Source organism: Drosophila rhopaloa, unplaced genomic scaffold (assembly GCF_018152115.1).
Source record: "Drosophila rhopaloa isolate 14029-0021.01 unplaced genomic scaffold, ASM1815211v1 contig_115, whole genome shotgun sequence".
In the NCBI taxonomy this organism is placed as follows: Eukaryota; Metazoa; Arthropoda; class Insecta; order Diptera; family Drosophilidae; genus Drosophila; species Drosophila rhopaloa.
In genome coordinates this window covers 1,965,919-1,981,676 of record NW_025334990.1, presented here as the reverse complement: position 1 = coordinate 1,981,676, position 15,758 = coordinate 1,965,919, and the positions used below count along the sequence as shown (strand labels likewise).

Here is a 15,758-nt window from a genome sequence, read left to right as displayed (position 1 = left end):
CCCCTCCACCAACATATTCGTAAAAAACATTTTTACAAACAACATTATGCATCACATGTGCATAATAATGTCTTTGTTTGTAGTTTAGGGACCGAGTTAGCGAGCAAAGGTCATCATTGGAAACTAACGGGGGGAGTCTAATTAATTGAAGTTCGCCGTCTTCTTCAGGGTTGTTTATCGCATTGTCATCCTGAAGAATATTTACGTTCCGCTCTATATTTGGAACTGCCAAAGCTCTAAACTCTTCGTCTAAAAATTGGGAGGCAGGTTCTTCCGCATCAGGAGCATTATCTCCCCTATCCTCTTGCAAATCTTCCAGAACTCTTTCTAACTCCATATCATCAAACACATCATAGTTCCTTTTCATTGTCTTAATGGATTCATGGTTTACTCGGAATGTGTTTTCAATGTCGTTGGAAAGAAGTTCAGCTTCTTCATTTCGCCAAGGATAGAAGAGCATTAAATGCTCTCGGAAATAATCGGAAGGTGAAGAGTTAATACTAAAGCGAACCCACCTTAGAATCAGGGGATGCCTACGTTTCTTAACGCAGCCAGACCCATCCATCAGTGGATAACTTTGCTCAGCAACTTCATCTTCGTCATCTACCTCCACATCATTTGCTTCATCATAGTCTTCCCTATGATTAGCGGCAGATCGTGCATTCCGCTTGACAAATCTGTACCAAGCTGCGAAATCTGCTAAACAAATTCCTTCCAACTGCTCATGCCTTTGCACATATCGGTCAAGAATATTACGCTCAAAAATATCCACCGAGTTGTTTGGAAGTCGCTCTAATTCTTCATTTGAGCGAGCCAATCTAACTCGTTTGTCTGGATGGCAAGTGTTTAAAAAAATAGTACCTTCACTTGCCTCCGACATATGCAGACCCAAAATATTGTAAGCTGCTTCTTGGGCCGATATTTCAGTAGCGTTAATAAACTTATTCCCTATGTGCTGTAGTTTCCTTTTAATAGAAATATTCCCATGGCTTATTTCTGCCATGGCTTCACGGAGCAATTGCGATACGCCTCTGTTTGATTTGTTTATGTAGTTAATGATATAACTACAACAGGCGTACGCATCTAGGATAAATTGAATATCCATATTAGCTCTGTGCAAGCCTAGAATATCTCTATTATAAGCATTGAGCAGTCGGTCGGAGAATTGTCTGCGAAGAAAAATTTGTGGCTTTTTTAAGCTGGAACGTAAGGCTAGTTTGTAGGCTTCAAAATTTGTTTCAAGGTGGGACAGAAAATGATCAAAATTGTTAAATAAAGCTGCGTCTTCATTTGAAATATTCCTTAAAGCTTCCTTAATTTTTTTAAACAAAGTTTTATGATCTTCAATATTGACTTCGTTTTCATCTATTGGATGCAAAATAAGCGTTTCGGGCATAGGAGGATATGGCATATTGAATCGGCAGAACTCCTGTCCGCGTAACTCTCTTAGGCAAGAAGCACTATGCTTGTGGCGTTGATACTGAATTACTTCTTGTAGTTCAGTATCGTCTCCATTTGTAGTAATAAACCTATCAATAAAGTTTATTACTTGCTCGGTATTTTCGTTGTCTTCGAGCTTAGGAGCACCAGCAAGCCAGTACATGCCATGAGAATGCGGAGATCCTCTGTGCTGGAACTCGATTCTCCAATAAAAATGAGAAAGATTGAATTCCCCAAAAATATCGGTTTTGAACAATTTCATTAATTGTCGCAACCTGTAATCGAAGTATCGAGAGCACGTCACTGGATCGGATCGAATTAACCGAGCCTTTTCGGAGCTGGACAGAGCTGCCGCTTCTTCCTCGCTTATAGCCCTATTATCCAATAGAAGAGACAGGATAACTAAAAGTTCATTCCACTTAGTTTCAGCAGCGGAAAGAGTAATGAAAAACGTTGGCAGCCCAAATTGTCGAATCATAGCTATAACTTTTTTTTTTCAGCCTCCCAATGAGCTGGTGCAGACCGTAAGCCTTTCAGGATGTGGTAGCCATCATCATGTTGCACAAGACGGTCAACAAATGATTCATCCCGCAGATTACCAGCGGTAACCGCTCCTGACTTTTTGCGTAAAGCAATTGAAATTGAATTTTGTATGCGCTGCATTTCGTAAAATTTATACATGTATAAAACTTTTGGAACTACAGCGCAACGACGGTCGTAAAAACGGATTTGGGATCTGGCTTTTTTCGCATAGGTTGTATTTCCTTTAAATATTTCTCCGCAAGAAATAGTTGGAAAGGAAAGTTCCTCTGCGTCTTCGTCAAGCGTTAAGCTTGTTGGCCGACGGCCTTCACCTGGTGCCAATGCAATGCGCTGAATTGCAGTATCATTATTTTCCAATAATGTTTCATGGCCTCCGGGATTTAAATTTTCTTCGAGCTCTGCAGCATTTTGGGAGTGGTGCTGCTGGTGAAGAAGTTGCTCTACTGCTTCGCGATCAGATTCGTCCGCAATAAAAGGAATATCATTAATTCCTTGAAGTTCTGTTAGCCATGATTCGTTTAGTGAAATGTTGTGCTTTCTGTAGAGCTCGGTACTTACTAAGTACCGTACAGCTTCAAGGACCCGAGCTGGTCGAATAGTTTCAGTCATGAAATTGTGAGCGTACTCTAGTCTCCTTTTTAAATGGACTTGGATGACATGGGTAGAGTCGAAAGAGCGTGGAAGCGCAGTCACAATATCGGGAACTGAAATTGGAACATTCACCACTGCCCCTCTGATTCCACATTGCCTTTCATAGCCGAGGGAAATAATCCTCATAAAAGGGATTCTCGGTGAAATAAGGCGTTCTTCGAGGCAGGTGAGTCCATTTAAGCACTCAGGGATTTCTGGGAAATCGAACCCATTAGAAAGGCAGAGTGATGGCAGTTTGCCAAGAGAAATGGCACGACGACAAGTGTGGCAAAAGTTATATTTGCCGGACGGACTGGGAAATTTTCTTGACAAATAAAAGGCGTTGCCAACGTTTAGGAGAGGAAATTTAGAGGAGATAGCCAGGATGGATAATCCACTTACCTGCGAACGGAACCATGTTCCTCCACAGCAAATACAAATAGCCGTTGGGCCTTCCTTAATGTTCCTGTGGTACAGATCCCTCGCTGATGATCGAATCCTATTTCGCTGTTGTCCTCGTTCCTGTTCCAGTTCATCCTCCGAAAGTTGAGCTCTTGCGTCCATGTTTCTTTGCGACTGCCTTTGGGAGGCATCCAGTCGATTTTGTGAGTCCATCCTAAAGTTTAATAATCGATCCTCTGCCATTTGCCGAATTTGTTCTTCCCGAATCCTCCGCTGTTGTCGTGTTTCCCGGCGTTGTGATGTGTTTATCCGTTGCTCCTGTGATCTAGCGATGGGATTTCTCCTGGTTGCTCTCCTGTTATCGGCGTCCCTTTCCCGTTCTCGCTGCCTGTCTTCCATATCCCTTCGTCGCTGTCGGTGCTCTCCAGTGTTCCTTTCCTGTTCCCTTGCACGTTCCTCTGGGTCCTCGCGATGAGCAGCTCGTGCTGCGGCGTCCCGAATCCGCTCTGAAATTCGAAATTCAGGATTGTTCCTCCGAGTGGCATGGTCAGCAGTATTTTGCACCTGCTCTTGTCGCCGCTCCTCGGTGTCTTCTCGCCGAATAGTACGCGCTGCGGCGTCCCGCACCCGTTCAGGATTTCGGTACTCCAGAATAGTCCTCCGAGTAGAGTGCTCAGCAGTGTTTCGCAACTGCTCTCGTCGTCGCTCCTCGGGGTCCTCTCGACGGATCGCGTGTGCATCCATGTCCCGAATCCGTTCAGGAATTCGTAACTCCGAAATAGTCCTCCGAGTAGAGTGCTCAGCAGTGTTTCGCAACTGCTCTCGTCGTCGCTCCTCGGGGTCCTCTCGACGGATCGCGTGTGCATCCATGTCCCGAATCCGTTCAGGAATTCGTAACTCCGAAATAGTCCTCCGAGTAGAATGCTCAGCAGTGTTCCGCAACTGCTCTCGTCGTCGCTCCTCGGGGTCCTCTCGACGGATCGCGTGTGCATCCATGTCCCGAATCCGTTCAGGAATTCGTAACTCCGAAATAGTCCTCCGAGTAGAGTGCTCAGCAGTGTTTCGCAACTGCTCTCGTCGTCGCTCCTCGGGGTCCTCTCGACGGATCGCGTGTGCATCCATGTCCCGAATCCGTTCAGGAATTCGTAACTCCGAAATAGTCCTCCGAGTAGAATGCTCAGCAGTGTTTCGCAACTGCTCTCGTCGTCGCTCCTCGGGGTCCTCTCGACGGATCGCGTGTGCATCCATGTCCCGAATCCGTTCAGGAATTCGAAACTCCGAAATAGTCCTCCGAGTAGAGTGTTCAGCAGTGTTTCGCAACTGCTCTTGTCTTCTCACCTCAGAGTCCTGTCGACGATTCGAACGTCTTGCAGCATCCTGAATACGCTCTACAGAACGTATTTCTGGGTTAGTCCTCTGAGACGCATGGTCAGCAGTGTTTCGCAACTGCTCTTGTCTTCGTTCCTCAGAGTCCTCCCGACGAGTTGAATGAGCTTGTGCGTCCCGAATCCGTTCAAGGTTGCGAACCCTTTCGCTTCTTCTCCGCTGCGCGCGTGCAGCGGAATCCTGAGCACGACTTTCCTCCCGAAAGTTAGGGTTATTGTCGCGAGCATCGGCGATATGTTGAGAGTTCCGAGCTCTTATTTGGGACGCATTCCGTTCATAGCGAGCTCTACTGCGGCTTAAAGCAGCTTGGCGGCGTTGCTCCTGGGACAAGCGTGATACACGAGGCATTTTTTTAAATTGCTGTATGAAAAAATGAAAATATGCAATGATAGAATATAAAATCACCTACATGGAATACCGTCCACGGGTATAAGGGGTTATTAGCGAAATATACTTACCAAAGTTTGTAGTTTCAAATGTTAAAAAAATATTTTTAAAAAAAATTACTTTCTCACTTTAAATTTTTGCACTGACAGAGTAACGTCGTCACTCGATAAATTTTTTCATTGACTGATCTACGGATTATAGGATTTCTGAATATATATAGGTAATATCCCAAATATCCCCTTGACCCTTTAAAGGTTCCCAAGTTTGACCCTTTTAAAAAAGGCAATAAAAAGTCATGTTTTTTTTATGTACCTGGGCTACCTGTTGTGCAATTTAGGTGTTACGAATAATTGTGGTCCTAATTTGTGGTGCTATTTTTTCCAATTCGACCAATCAAAAAAAGGTATTACCTGATATTGTACAGTTACAAGGCCACTTCGGGTCCTTTGCACAATTCTTGCCCCTTGCACGTGTTCATTGAACCACTTGACGGGTTGTCCCATTTTACCTGTTTACCAGGTTATAATGGGATAAACCCCTGGATTTCTTTAAATAAAATGTCTCTGTTATCTAAAAAGTAAAGAGTTGTAAACTAGTCGTAATTTTTATGACCGTACTGCCCGTTACTGTAATTCCCATGCATTATAAAAGAGGCTGAAAAGGGTAGATTGTCAATTCAAAAAAAAGTATGAGTATTAAAAATGCTTAATTTTAATAATTTTTGAGAATATAATTTACAGAATATTCTGCAAGGGTATATCAACTTCGGCTCCGCCCGAAGTTAGCTTTTCTTTCTTGTTACAAATGAGTTTCCGTATTTCATTGAATGCATATGCATATGCATATGCAGTTGCATTCTTGCTATAAATACATTAAACTTGTTCTTTTTGCTTCACTTTTCACTTTCAGCCAGTGCCCAGTGCTTAAAACTGAGTCAATGCGATGCGTGGGAGGAAATGCAGCTGCAGTGGCAGAATTTTAATGACCCGTCAGCGCCAAAAATAAAATTCATACATGTCGGCCGGCCAAATAAACGCGTCAGTTGAAATAGAAGTGATGGCGAAAGTGACAGTTTAAATTTGCGTGGGCCGATGGCCAAATGCAAGGAGTCAATGCGCTCATTAAGCAAACTATTCCACGCGAAAAATCCGAGCACCAAAATCAATCATGGGAGCGCCAGCGGAAAGAGTTGACAGTCGAAGAAAAACACAATCGCTTCGGAAGTTCAGGGTCCTTTCACACCGAAGGTGAGTTAGTGAACCCACAAAAAGCGAACTAAGCAAAAACAAGATAAGACGACCTTGGGGGCTTGCCAATATTTTGGCTAATTTGTCAACATTCAGGCAGAAATAAATGCGAATAACTGACGAAAGAACTGAATCGAAAGTGCAACTATTCCACAGCAAAAACAAAGCTCAAACGATGATTGATTGGTTTATTAATTAATAAATGCAACAAAGATTGCTAGTATGTCTGAATACATGGCACAGAAATCTCTTCAAACCAAATTTTAATTGAATAAAAAGGACTAAGCTCTAGCTTATTTTAAAATTCCTCCTTCCTTTGAATCCATCGCATATTTTCCAAGTTAAATGAATATTTGTCTTTTCAAAAATACAATTGAACGTAATATTTAAATTGGATCAACGGATATGTGTTCAGTTTTATTTTGTTTGTGTTTGGCAAAGACAGATGCTCACGTTGCGACATAACTTTTATGTGACTCCTGACATTTCCTACCAGCTCTTCAGAAGTTTGTTACTCTCATTTTCCATCGTCATTGAACCAATGTGAAAAGTTCAATTTCTCTTTTAGCTCCCTCTTCAGCAAATGCAATTTCCCAATAAGTCTTAAAGCCTGAGCCTCTTTGAGCTTCTTACAGCTGGGAGAAACTATAAAAAAGTGCAGCAATAAATTGTCCAGAAACGCTTCTGTGTTCAAGTCTATTTCTCAATTCAATTAAGTTGGTTAAGGGCCTGACTTTTATGCCAGCAAACTTGGTTTTCCGGGCACTAAAAGCCCTTTGCCAGATACAGTTAAAACTCGGCCAACACTTCAGTCGCTAAATGCGTTATTTTGAATTCAATCAACTTTTTGCCGACTAAAAGTATGCAGCACTAAGCGGACATTCTATGGACTTTCGCTGGCAATCTGAAATATAGGGTTTTCACATACTGACCAAGGGAAAGTACTCGATGCCTTTGCACTTTCACCTATCGAAAACCTGGTAGGCGAGCGGCTGTCAAAATCGATGGCATATTCCTCGAACAGCAGATGTGGCGAGTCATTCTTTCAAAAATTGTCGCAGCGAGCAGAGCTCTTGAAAAGTAATAAAAAATAAAAATTAAATTCCTCTCATTGAGTCGTTGTGTTCCGTGTCGAGCAAAGTACTTGATTTTCGCAACCAGCACTCGCGTGTGCCGTTCTCGTTTAGATCCAGATACCACCAAGTCCAGGCCCAGGTCCACCAAAGCACACTCCACTCCACTGACCACCGTCCACTGTCCACCGATTGCCAATCCGTACCAGCAGATGTACAAGATGGTCACCGACTCGAAGGACACCGTTCCACCCAAGGCCAGCACCACCAAGGAGGTGCAGTGCCAGCACTCCGGCTGCGATGAGCCCCAGCCGGAGCAGGCTCCTCCGACCTCGACCCCCCTGGCCACCCCGAAGAGCGGCCGCGTGGGCATCTTCAACGCCGAGGACTTCCTGTCCCGCGCCCAGATGAACGACAAGATCAACAACATCCTTCGCTCGCCCACCAAGGCGCCCAACGGGGTGCGCCAGCGCTCCGTCTACACCAACAACAACCCATCGCCGGTGAGTAGAGTTGCCATTCAATTCTCTATTCTTTTTCACCTGTTGTCATTGCCGAAAATTTGTCGCTCTTTAGCTGTCACTTTTGGGCAAAAACAAATCATTTTTAATAACCCTAGATTATATTTATGCAGGCGAGAAGAAATGCGAAAAAAATGCATCCAAGAACGCAGCGGAGTAAACAATTTATTGGGCTTGCATTTTTTATACTTCTGCAAAAGGCTCCTTAAAAATTGTTTTGATGTCGAAATGGGCAGAAAAGAAATTAATTGTCATTAGCTGATAGAAGAGTAGTGTTAGGCAGGCGATAACTCTGCGGAGGAGACAAGAGCAGGGTTGCTAATAATATCTTAATCGCAAAGACTTTAAACAACTCCAACGGATACTTTCATTCCCATTTCTCATGAAAATCTAAATCTGTTGAACTAGAAAAACTTTCGTCCATGCAGCAGACGAACATTTTAAATGGGTCTATTATTTTATATGAACAAACTTTGCAGATCAGAAAAAATGGTAAAAAAAAGCCACAAAAAAATATTGCATAATGGGGCTGTGAGTAGCGGAATAGTTATTTAATTTTTTTATTCAAACCTCATTAGGTCACTGCCCTATTACGTTGTATACGTACATATGTTTCGTATATTTAATGCGTGGCTTGGCTTCTAAAAATGAGCATAAAATTAGAAATTCCAAGAGTTAATCCTGTAAAGGCCGCTTTCGCAATAAATGTAAAGGCTCGTCGGAAAAGCAAATTGGTTTTCTCGAAGGCTGTAATTTCTTTGAATGAGAAACCATAAAAGAGCTCTTTGATAGAATCAGCTGTGAAATGCCTTTTCATCTTCTTGAGCTGACTTCCGACATAAGCTGTCATTGTATCGGGCCGAATTGGACATAGCTGGAGGACGCTCCCTGATAGTGTTTGCTCGCACATTGACGCTTGAGAAAACCATATTTTCTTTACAGAGAAATTTTAACCAGTAATCGCAAAAATCTGCCAGCTGAACCTGCTTATATCCCCCAATATCCCTTCCTATCCCAATCCCCAGCAAGGCACCATGCGCCTCATGCCCTCGATGAACAGCCCGCTGGGCACTCGCATAAGCAGCTTGTCGCTGAATGCCGGCACCCTGAGCGGCTTGAAGCGCGGATTGGAGCGCGGCAGCAGCAGCAGCAGCCTGGGAAACAGTGCCAGCGTGGGCACCAACACCGCCATCCTGGCCAAGGAGTGCTCCAGCCAGACGAGCGCCAGTGCCCGCCCCTTCATGCACATGGGCGTCCATCCGTCCTCGCACTCTCCATTTGGCTCCCTTCCCCAGGTGGCATCTGGTTACGAGGCCGTGGGAATGGAGCTGGATGCCGGGAACATCACACGCAGCGGCAAGAGTCTCACGGGTCGCTACAACACCAGCTTTGGCTATGTGGCCGAGGGGGCCTACTCTCTGGTGGGTGTTCTTTCTTAATCCCTGCCAGCTAAATCTCTAAGAGTAATATGGAATCCCCCAGCCGCAGGCGCACCACACCCAGCAGTTCCCGGCCCCAATGCCGCCACCACCTTATGCCCTTGGTCGCGTCAGCTCGCGCACCTTCGACTTCGACAACAACACTCCGCCGCCGTGTCCCGGCTCCGGACCCATTGCCATGACCAACGGCACCATCCAGCTGCGCCTGCGCGAGGGCGTTCGGTGAGTGTGCAGATCTATAGGATATATCCCTATCCCTTCATCACTCTACCTTATCCCCTACAGCATCGATATGACCCTGGACAAGGCGGTGCGTGTGCTCAACCAGCGGAGCATGGTGGCCGTCGCCCTGTCGCGCAACTGCAGCAACTCGGCCCTCATCCATCCCAATGGACGCATCCTTCAGAGCGGATCCAAGGTGGAGATCGTCACCTATGACGGAATGAAGGCCAATAACTTTGTGTAAGTTTCGTAAAATACGATTGGGAAACCCTTTGTTGGTCTTGTTGTTTAAATCGAACCTTAATAGACATGGTATCTTAAAACAAATGAAACATTTTGTGATACTCGCTTTTCCCGATTCCAATCCAGACAAAAGAAAACTCCGAGTTCAAATGGAGAATTCTTGGGCACGGATATTTTCTGATTTCAAACATGTTCTATCAGTAAAGTGACATTTATATTTTGATTCCTTAACTACAATTAAACTGATTTTTAAGCTCAGTTCTTAAAGCGATTATCCATAAATCTCCTTAAGCTAGTTTTGAATAACAAATCTATCTGGGAAAAACAAGAAATTAGAATCCAAGTTAGCAAACTTAGTTATCCGTTTTTTCTCTTTATACTTAATACAACTTAATACTTTGATTAAAGATTGTAAAATGCATATATCTCAATACCTTCATGGTTTGTCATAGCTATGGAATTATTCCCTTTGTAAATCTAAAATTAGTTATTCTGAAATATGCGAAATGCAGCACTGAATATTAACTCGACTGCAATCCTCTTTCCTCCTTTCAGTCGCTACGCCAAAATGTGGTACAAGGGCGTCAGTTTCACCAGCGAGTCCTGCGCCCTCATCTATCTGGTGGACACAGCTGGCACGCGCACCACCACGGACACCTTCACCGATTTGACCAAGGACTACACACTGGCTGTGTTCTACGAGTGAGTCCCGCACAAAGCCCAGATTGCCAAAATCAATTCTCCGAGCTCCTCTTTCTAATTAACGCCCCGCAGCGACTCTCGTCACGGCCCGTCCTTTATGGCGGATGCCCACGAGGTAATCGCCAACTCCACCTACAACTGCGCCGAGGACGGCACCGAGGTGTACGACATCAACGGATTCCGCATCACGCAGGCGGCCGACGGCCTGGTGAAGGTCACCCGCCAGCACAACAAGTGCCTCATCCGCACCAGTCCCGGCAACGGATCCGCCACCCTAACCACGCCCGGCATCCATTGCACGGCTTCGCTGGGGAAGACCTCGCACCTGTTTGTCCGGTGAGTTCGCATTTGCCACTGCCACTGCATCGTAATTGGTTGCAACCTAATGATGCACTCGGAAAAGATTCCGCTTTGATATTCAGTAGAATCAAAAATAAAATATAATTTAATTAAGTCAATCATACGACTACTGATTCTCTCTGAAGCCATTTTCTTGCTTTAATTAATCCGATAAATTGAATGATTAATTACTTTAAAAGAATGGGAATATCTAATCATGTTGTTTATTCTTGATATTCAATTTAAAAAAGACCAAGTCAGTTTCATGATTTAATTAATAAAGAGAAAACATCAATAATAATAACTACTAAAAAAGAAAATATAATTATGTCCGGATGGCTCCTTATCTCCAAACTAGTCTTTCAGATAAAAGAGCTATTTGATTTGCAAATATGTTTATATAAACAAATACAATAAACTTCAAAACTTTTTAAAGTTATTTATTCCTTTATCCTTTCCTTCCTTTTTCTAATACCTCTTTGTTTTCTCCGTTTTCCTTCAGTCGTAATGAGAAACGCATGCACTTCGACGGATCCTGTTTCATTGTACGCAACGCCGGCCACTCGGCCGGGTTCAATGAGAACAACCTGCTGATTGTCTACTAAGTCCCGCTCGAAACATGGGAAGTGCCCGCCGTGGGGTGGTCCACCCACCTACCGCCACCCACCGCAGCACTCGAAACTGGGCCCATTAGCACACAGACACCACAGACACACACAGACATCGACTCAACCGTCGACAGCGACCAAACCCCCACACAAAAATCAACGATCGGGGGCCTCGACGTGGAGAGGGATCAGATAATATGAGAAAACAGAATCTAGGCTACGGTCGAAAAAAAATGATAATCGTAAGACTGCATTTAGAAAAAGACAGCTCGGAAAAGGGCGCGAGCAACGGAAACGGTCGATCCTTGGAGGGCACATCCTTCGCCGCCTTGGGTTGCTCTTCGATTGCTCGACGTAGGCGCAACGCAACCACTAAGGAATTAGTTTTTAGACCCCGTCATATTCTCTCTATCCCTCGATATCCTTACTTTTATACGCATACAGTTGTTTCGTACAGGCCGGCCGGTGGGGAAGTGTCATCCCTACCTACTGCCTGAAACGCTGGCCAAGACAATGGGATTTCGATCAGGGCCAGCGTTTGGTGTTTGAAAAAGAATCTATTCGTTTCGCGTTCCACATTACTTTCGGCTTCATCGAACTGTCCAAATTGCTTTACGAATTTCCCAATGTTTTACTATTCCATAGAACATTCTGAGGAGAAAAAAACTCGCAAAAGGAAAAAAAATTAAAAGTTTCTAAATTTGCACAAAAAAATTCAAATTAAATTATTTATATCAAAATTTTAACTCTGAATGGAGAGTTCAACAACGAATAGGCCGCACCGCAACCGAGACCTCTGTCGAGTTCTTTGGCGTTATGTTCGGACCACATAACGCCAGTGTCAATTCAGTTAGTTCTAAGTTATCAATTAAGATTAGTTTACCCAGTTAATGCAATCCACGCATGTTCATCCTCACCCATCCACCCACAAAACAACACGACACCCAACAACTCGACCTTATGATAAGCACACGTTGAAAGTAAAATGAGTAGTCTTTAGTGAACAGAAAGGCATGTGCTAAAATTTCCAAGTGTAGGTAGTAGGTACAGTCTGATCAGGTACGCACTACCCCACCTATATAAACTGACACATTCGCACACACATCTAATTCATTTAGGGGCAGCTGCAAAGTGAGCAGTTGCTACTGAAATGGAATACGATTTTTAATTAGCTTACGCAACACTCGTCTATAAAAGGCAGCCGTCTTTGAAGACTAAGCTAACACACATACACACTATCACACATGCGAATACCCCTCTGAAAAAAGTGAAAGAGGGGGAGAAAGTGAAACACCACACAACACGAAACGTGTCGAGCCTTACGACAATCTCCAAAACCCTAAATTTACCCTCATGTAAATCGAAATTTATGTGTACAAAAATCGATTTTAAAAAGTAATAAAGGAAAATCTGAGAAAGTAATTATACATATATATTTGCCTAGTTTTATTCAGCTTGGGTTAATTGTACAGCGGGGAAAATTGTTAAACTCCTCTTGTACATTTCTTTATGCCTTTTGTCTGTCGAGTTCTGTGGTATCGTAAATGAACAAGGAAATTGTTTTATGACTACAATTCACTTCACACTCCTCGAGGAGGAGTAATGGTTCCTAAAGGGCCACCAGGAGTTAGGACATTTCTTTTGAAATATATATTTAAAATGTAAGAGTTATAAAAGAGATTTCGGAATCTAAAAAGGTTTTAAATTGCATATTTAAATTAATCAAAAATGTATATTTAGATCAAAGCCATCTTAAAAAGTATATATATGGGTAAGCAAAATATTAATTGGGCTTATTGGGGAGTTTTGAAGTCATGGTCGTTACCTGCAAACAAATCCAAAAGCACAACGATATGGGATCGGCAGTCATGCAGACTAAACTCTCCAACAGACTTAACCTGGAGTTGGAACTGGAGAAGCGGCTCGGCAGTGGCTGTTGGTAGAGATTATTGGATAATGGTTGGCAGGACTATATGCCACGTCTGTCTCTGTCATAAGTAGAAAGTTGTTCCATGGTTAGAGAATACACACAGGGAGAAAGGGCAGGCAGGGCTAGCAAGAAGGTGAGGGTAAGCGAGGAGTGGTGAGCGGGTGCGGAAGCCACGGCAAGGATACACAAGCGGCGGTGAGTGTCTGCACCTCAGGCTGGCACACATATCAAAATACATCTAAAAATGCCTTTATTCTAGTGCGAGTGCTGCGAACCAAATGAACCCCGAACCCAGGAACCGAAGTTAACTTGGAGGCGAGCAAAGGCGACCCACTCACATATGCCATATTCAAAGCCCAGGCTTGCGTGAATGGATGGAACGGAAACCCAAGAGGGGTGGGGGGGTTGACGATTCGGGACCCCGTCGCCATTTGCCTCTCGCACCCGTGCTCGACATCAAACGCTTTTCACACTTAATTGGGCGTAAAATTAAATCAGAATTGATTAAAACACTTGAATGACAGCAGCAGTCGAAGCCAGAGCTACATGTTCTGGTCCCAACTTCCAGGACCCAGCTAAAAAGTCTAAGCATAAACAAACTTTTCGGTTTCCCGTTTTTCCAGCTGACGCATGGCACGTAACTTCCTTTGGCCGAGTTTTCCCCTGCCCCACCACCCATCCTCCTAAAAAAAGACTAATTGCTGCCTAGAAACCCAACTCCAGCTCCCCTCTTTGGGCTTTAGAAAGTTTATCAAATTCAATTTCCGACAAAAGGAAGAACGGTCCGCCAAGGCAGGGCATCAATTTTTTTGCATTACCGTTTAATGGGCCGTCAATTATGCGAGTCTGGGTCCACCGGTTATATGTACCTACACATTCATACATATTCAATATGCCTTAATTCATGGCCATAAATCCTCGAATGGGTTCCATTCACCTGCACTCCGTGTGGCTTCTGCCTCGCTGTTCTGGCCAACCGGCAAATCAATTCGATTTCCGGCCGAAAAGGGAGTGCCAACGGACTGCAACTGCCCCCGATAATTGCATTTTAACCGATTTACCCAGGAAAATCCAAAAACAAGCGGCACGAGACATCGGTAATGGATGTATGCAAATTAAGCTTCGTTTAACTTAATGGGAAATGAATGGCACTGGGGGAAATGAAAAATTATGAACATTTACCCTTAAGGGTAAGTGGCTTAAATTGAACCACGAGGATTACCCCAAAATACATCAAAATGTAAGCGTCTCCATCTGTCATGACGAGAACGAGGACAAGGACTTCAAACGAGAGCTGACAAACTTGGCTCATCGTAATATGTTTTCGGATATGTAAGCCTATCTGTCAGCCCACAAAGGTGACGGCAATCAAATCAATCAGACCAGCCACCTGAGCAGAGTGAGACCTCAATGTGTGCGTTTCCTTGGCGGGAATAACCCCTTTAACTCAAAACCCCATCCTGACATCGGATATTTCTGGGCGAAAAGGATTGCAGATGACAAGTTGCAAGTATATATAGTCCTTCAATGTCAAGCTGTCAGGGTTGATTGCTGGTTGCGATATCATGCCCCAATTCATAAACTATTTACAAATAGAATTTGCCCGAAAGTGGCTGTGGTACTGCGACATCAGTTATAATTAAACTAATTGAGAGCCTGTCGAAGTTACTACTTTCACCTCAAATGCAAGGCAAAGTTTCAGTCGACTAATTGAAATTGCACTCTAACAATGTTCCGACTTCCACTTTAAGTTCAACCTTAGATTGAATCAATATTCATTATGTTTAAAAAGCTACCCTCGTTTTCTCTGCAACGAAAGTAAATACAAATTGTGTAAATGTTGAATAACTCTTTGGCAATAACAATTGAAATGTAACAACAGACGCGAGTCAACATTATTATAATGGCGTTTAATTAAGCCGCCGAGTAAATCCTTTAATTTGAATTGGCAGGCCTAAAAACAACAAAGGCCGAGCCGAGGGCCAAATATTTTTGTCCTAATCCTCTTGGCCGGCCCAAAAAGCTTTATAAATTGGCAAGGGATGCCGTCCTCTGGCCGATGCTCTCCAATAACCAAAGTTTCGGGCTGATGAACAGGAGGCTTGGTAAACTGTCCAATATTTGCACATTACAGACCTCATACAGTTGCAGGACCGAGTGTCTGATACCAAAGTTTTTGCGTGGCTGGTGGCCAAAAGTGCTCTGTTCTTGGCCATGGCCAGCCATTTGTTTGCCAAGCTCGGCAGATGTCACCCACAATCTGTGGGTCTCATCTACTGTCTGTGGGCCTGGCTTTCAAAATAATATGGTGGCCGTATTTGCCAAGGCAATCGTAATTAACTTGCTGCCTGCTAGGTAACGCCAATGCATGAAATCCCCTTAAATGCAAACCCAAAATCCACATTGCTTCTCATTAAAATTCAACAGTATGTGACATCCAACTCAAGAGTCTCACTCAATTTTTATGCTGGTTTTGTCCCCGATTCTCCAGCAGATTCCTCTTTTCAATGCCATCTCCCAGCCAATAGCAGCCATTTTCAACGAACGCTTTTCAGTTGACGATTTAATTAAGTCTAATGGTAAAATGTTGTTACGCAATTAAGTCGGTGTCGTTGTTTTCGTAAATGCCCTTTTTATTGGGCCCAA

At 43.8% G+C, this 15,758-nt stretch overlaps 2 protein-coding genes across 2 annotated transcripts in view; one reads left to right on the top strand and one right to left on the bottom strand.

Annotated features, from left to right (window-relative positions):
* Nucleotides 1-13,098, bottom strand: part of LOC108037015 (pneumococcal serine-rich repeat protein) — a 52,547-nt gene extending 39,449 nt beyond the window's left edge. Inside the window, exon 1 of the mRNA XM_044456538.1 lies at nucleotides 13,008-13,098. Coding sequence (XP_044312473.1) covers nucleotides 13,008-13,052 — 45 coding nt within the window. The 5' untranslated portion in view covers nucleotides 13,053-13,098. The remainder of the gene's footprint in view (nucleotides 1-13,007) is intronic.
* LOC108037010 lies at nucleotides 7,072-12,613 on the top strand. The gene is made up of 7 exons (XM_017113443.2): nucleotides 7,072-7,611; nucleotides 8,655-9,050; nucleotides 9,112-9,290; nucleotides 9,354-9,530; nucleotides 10,089-10,235; nucleotides 10,308-10,571; nucleotides 11,077-12,613. Exons 1-7 carry the CDS (start codon nucleotides 7,321-7,323, stop codon nucleotides 11,177-11,179), a joined length of 1,557 nt encoding a protein of 518 aa, XP_016968932.2. The 5' UTR covers nucleotides 7,072-7,320; the 3' UTR covers nucleotides 11,180-12,613.
* Nucleotides 13,099-15,758: the final 2,660 nt, after the last annotated feature.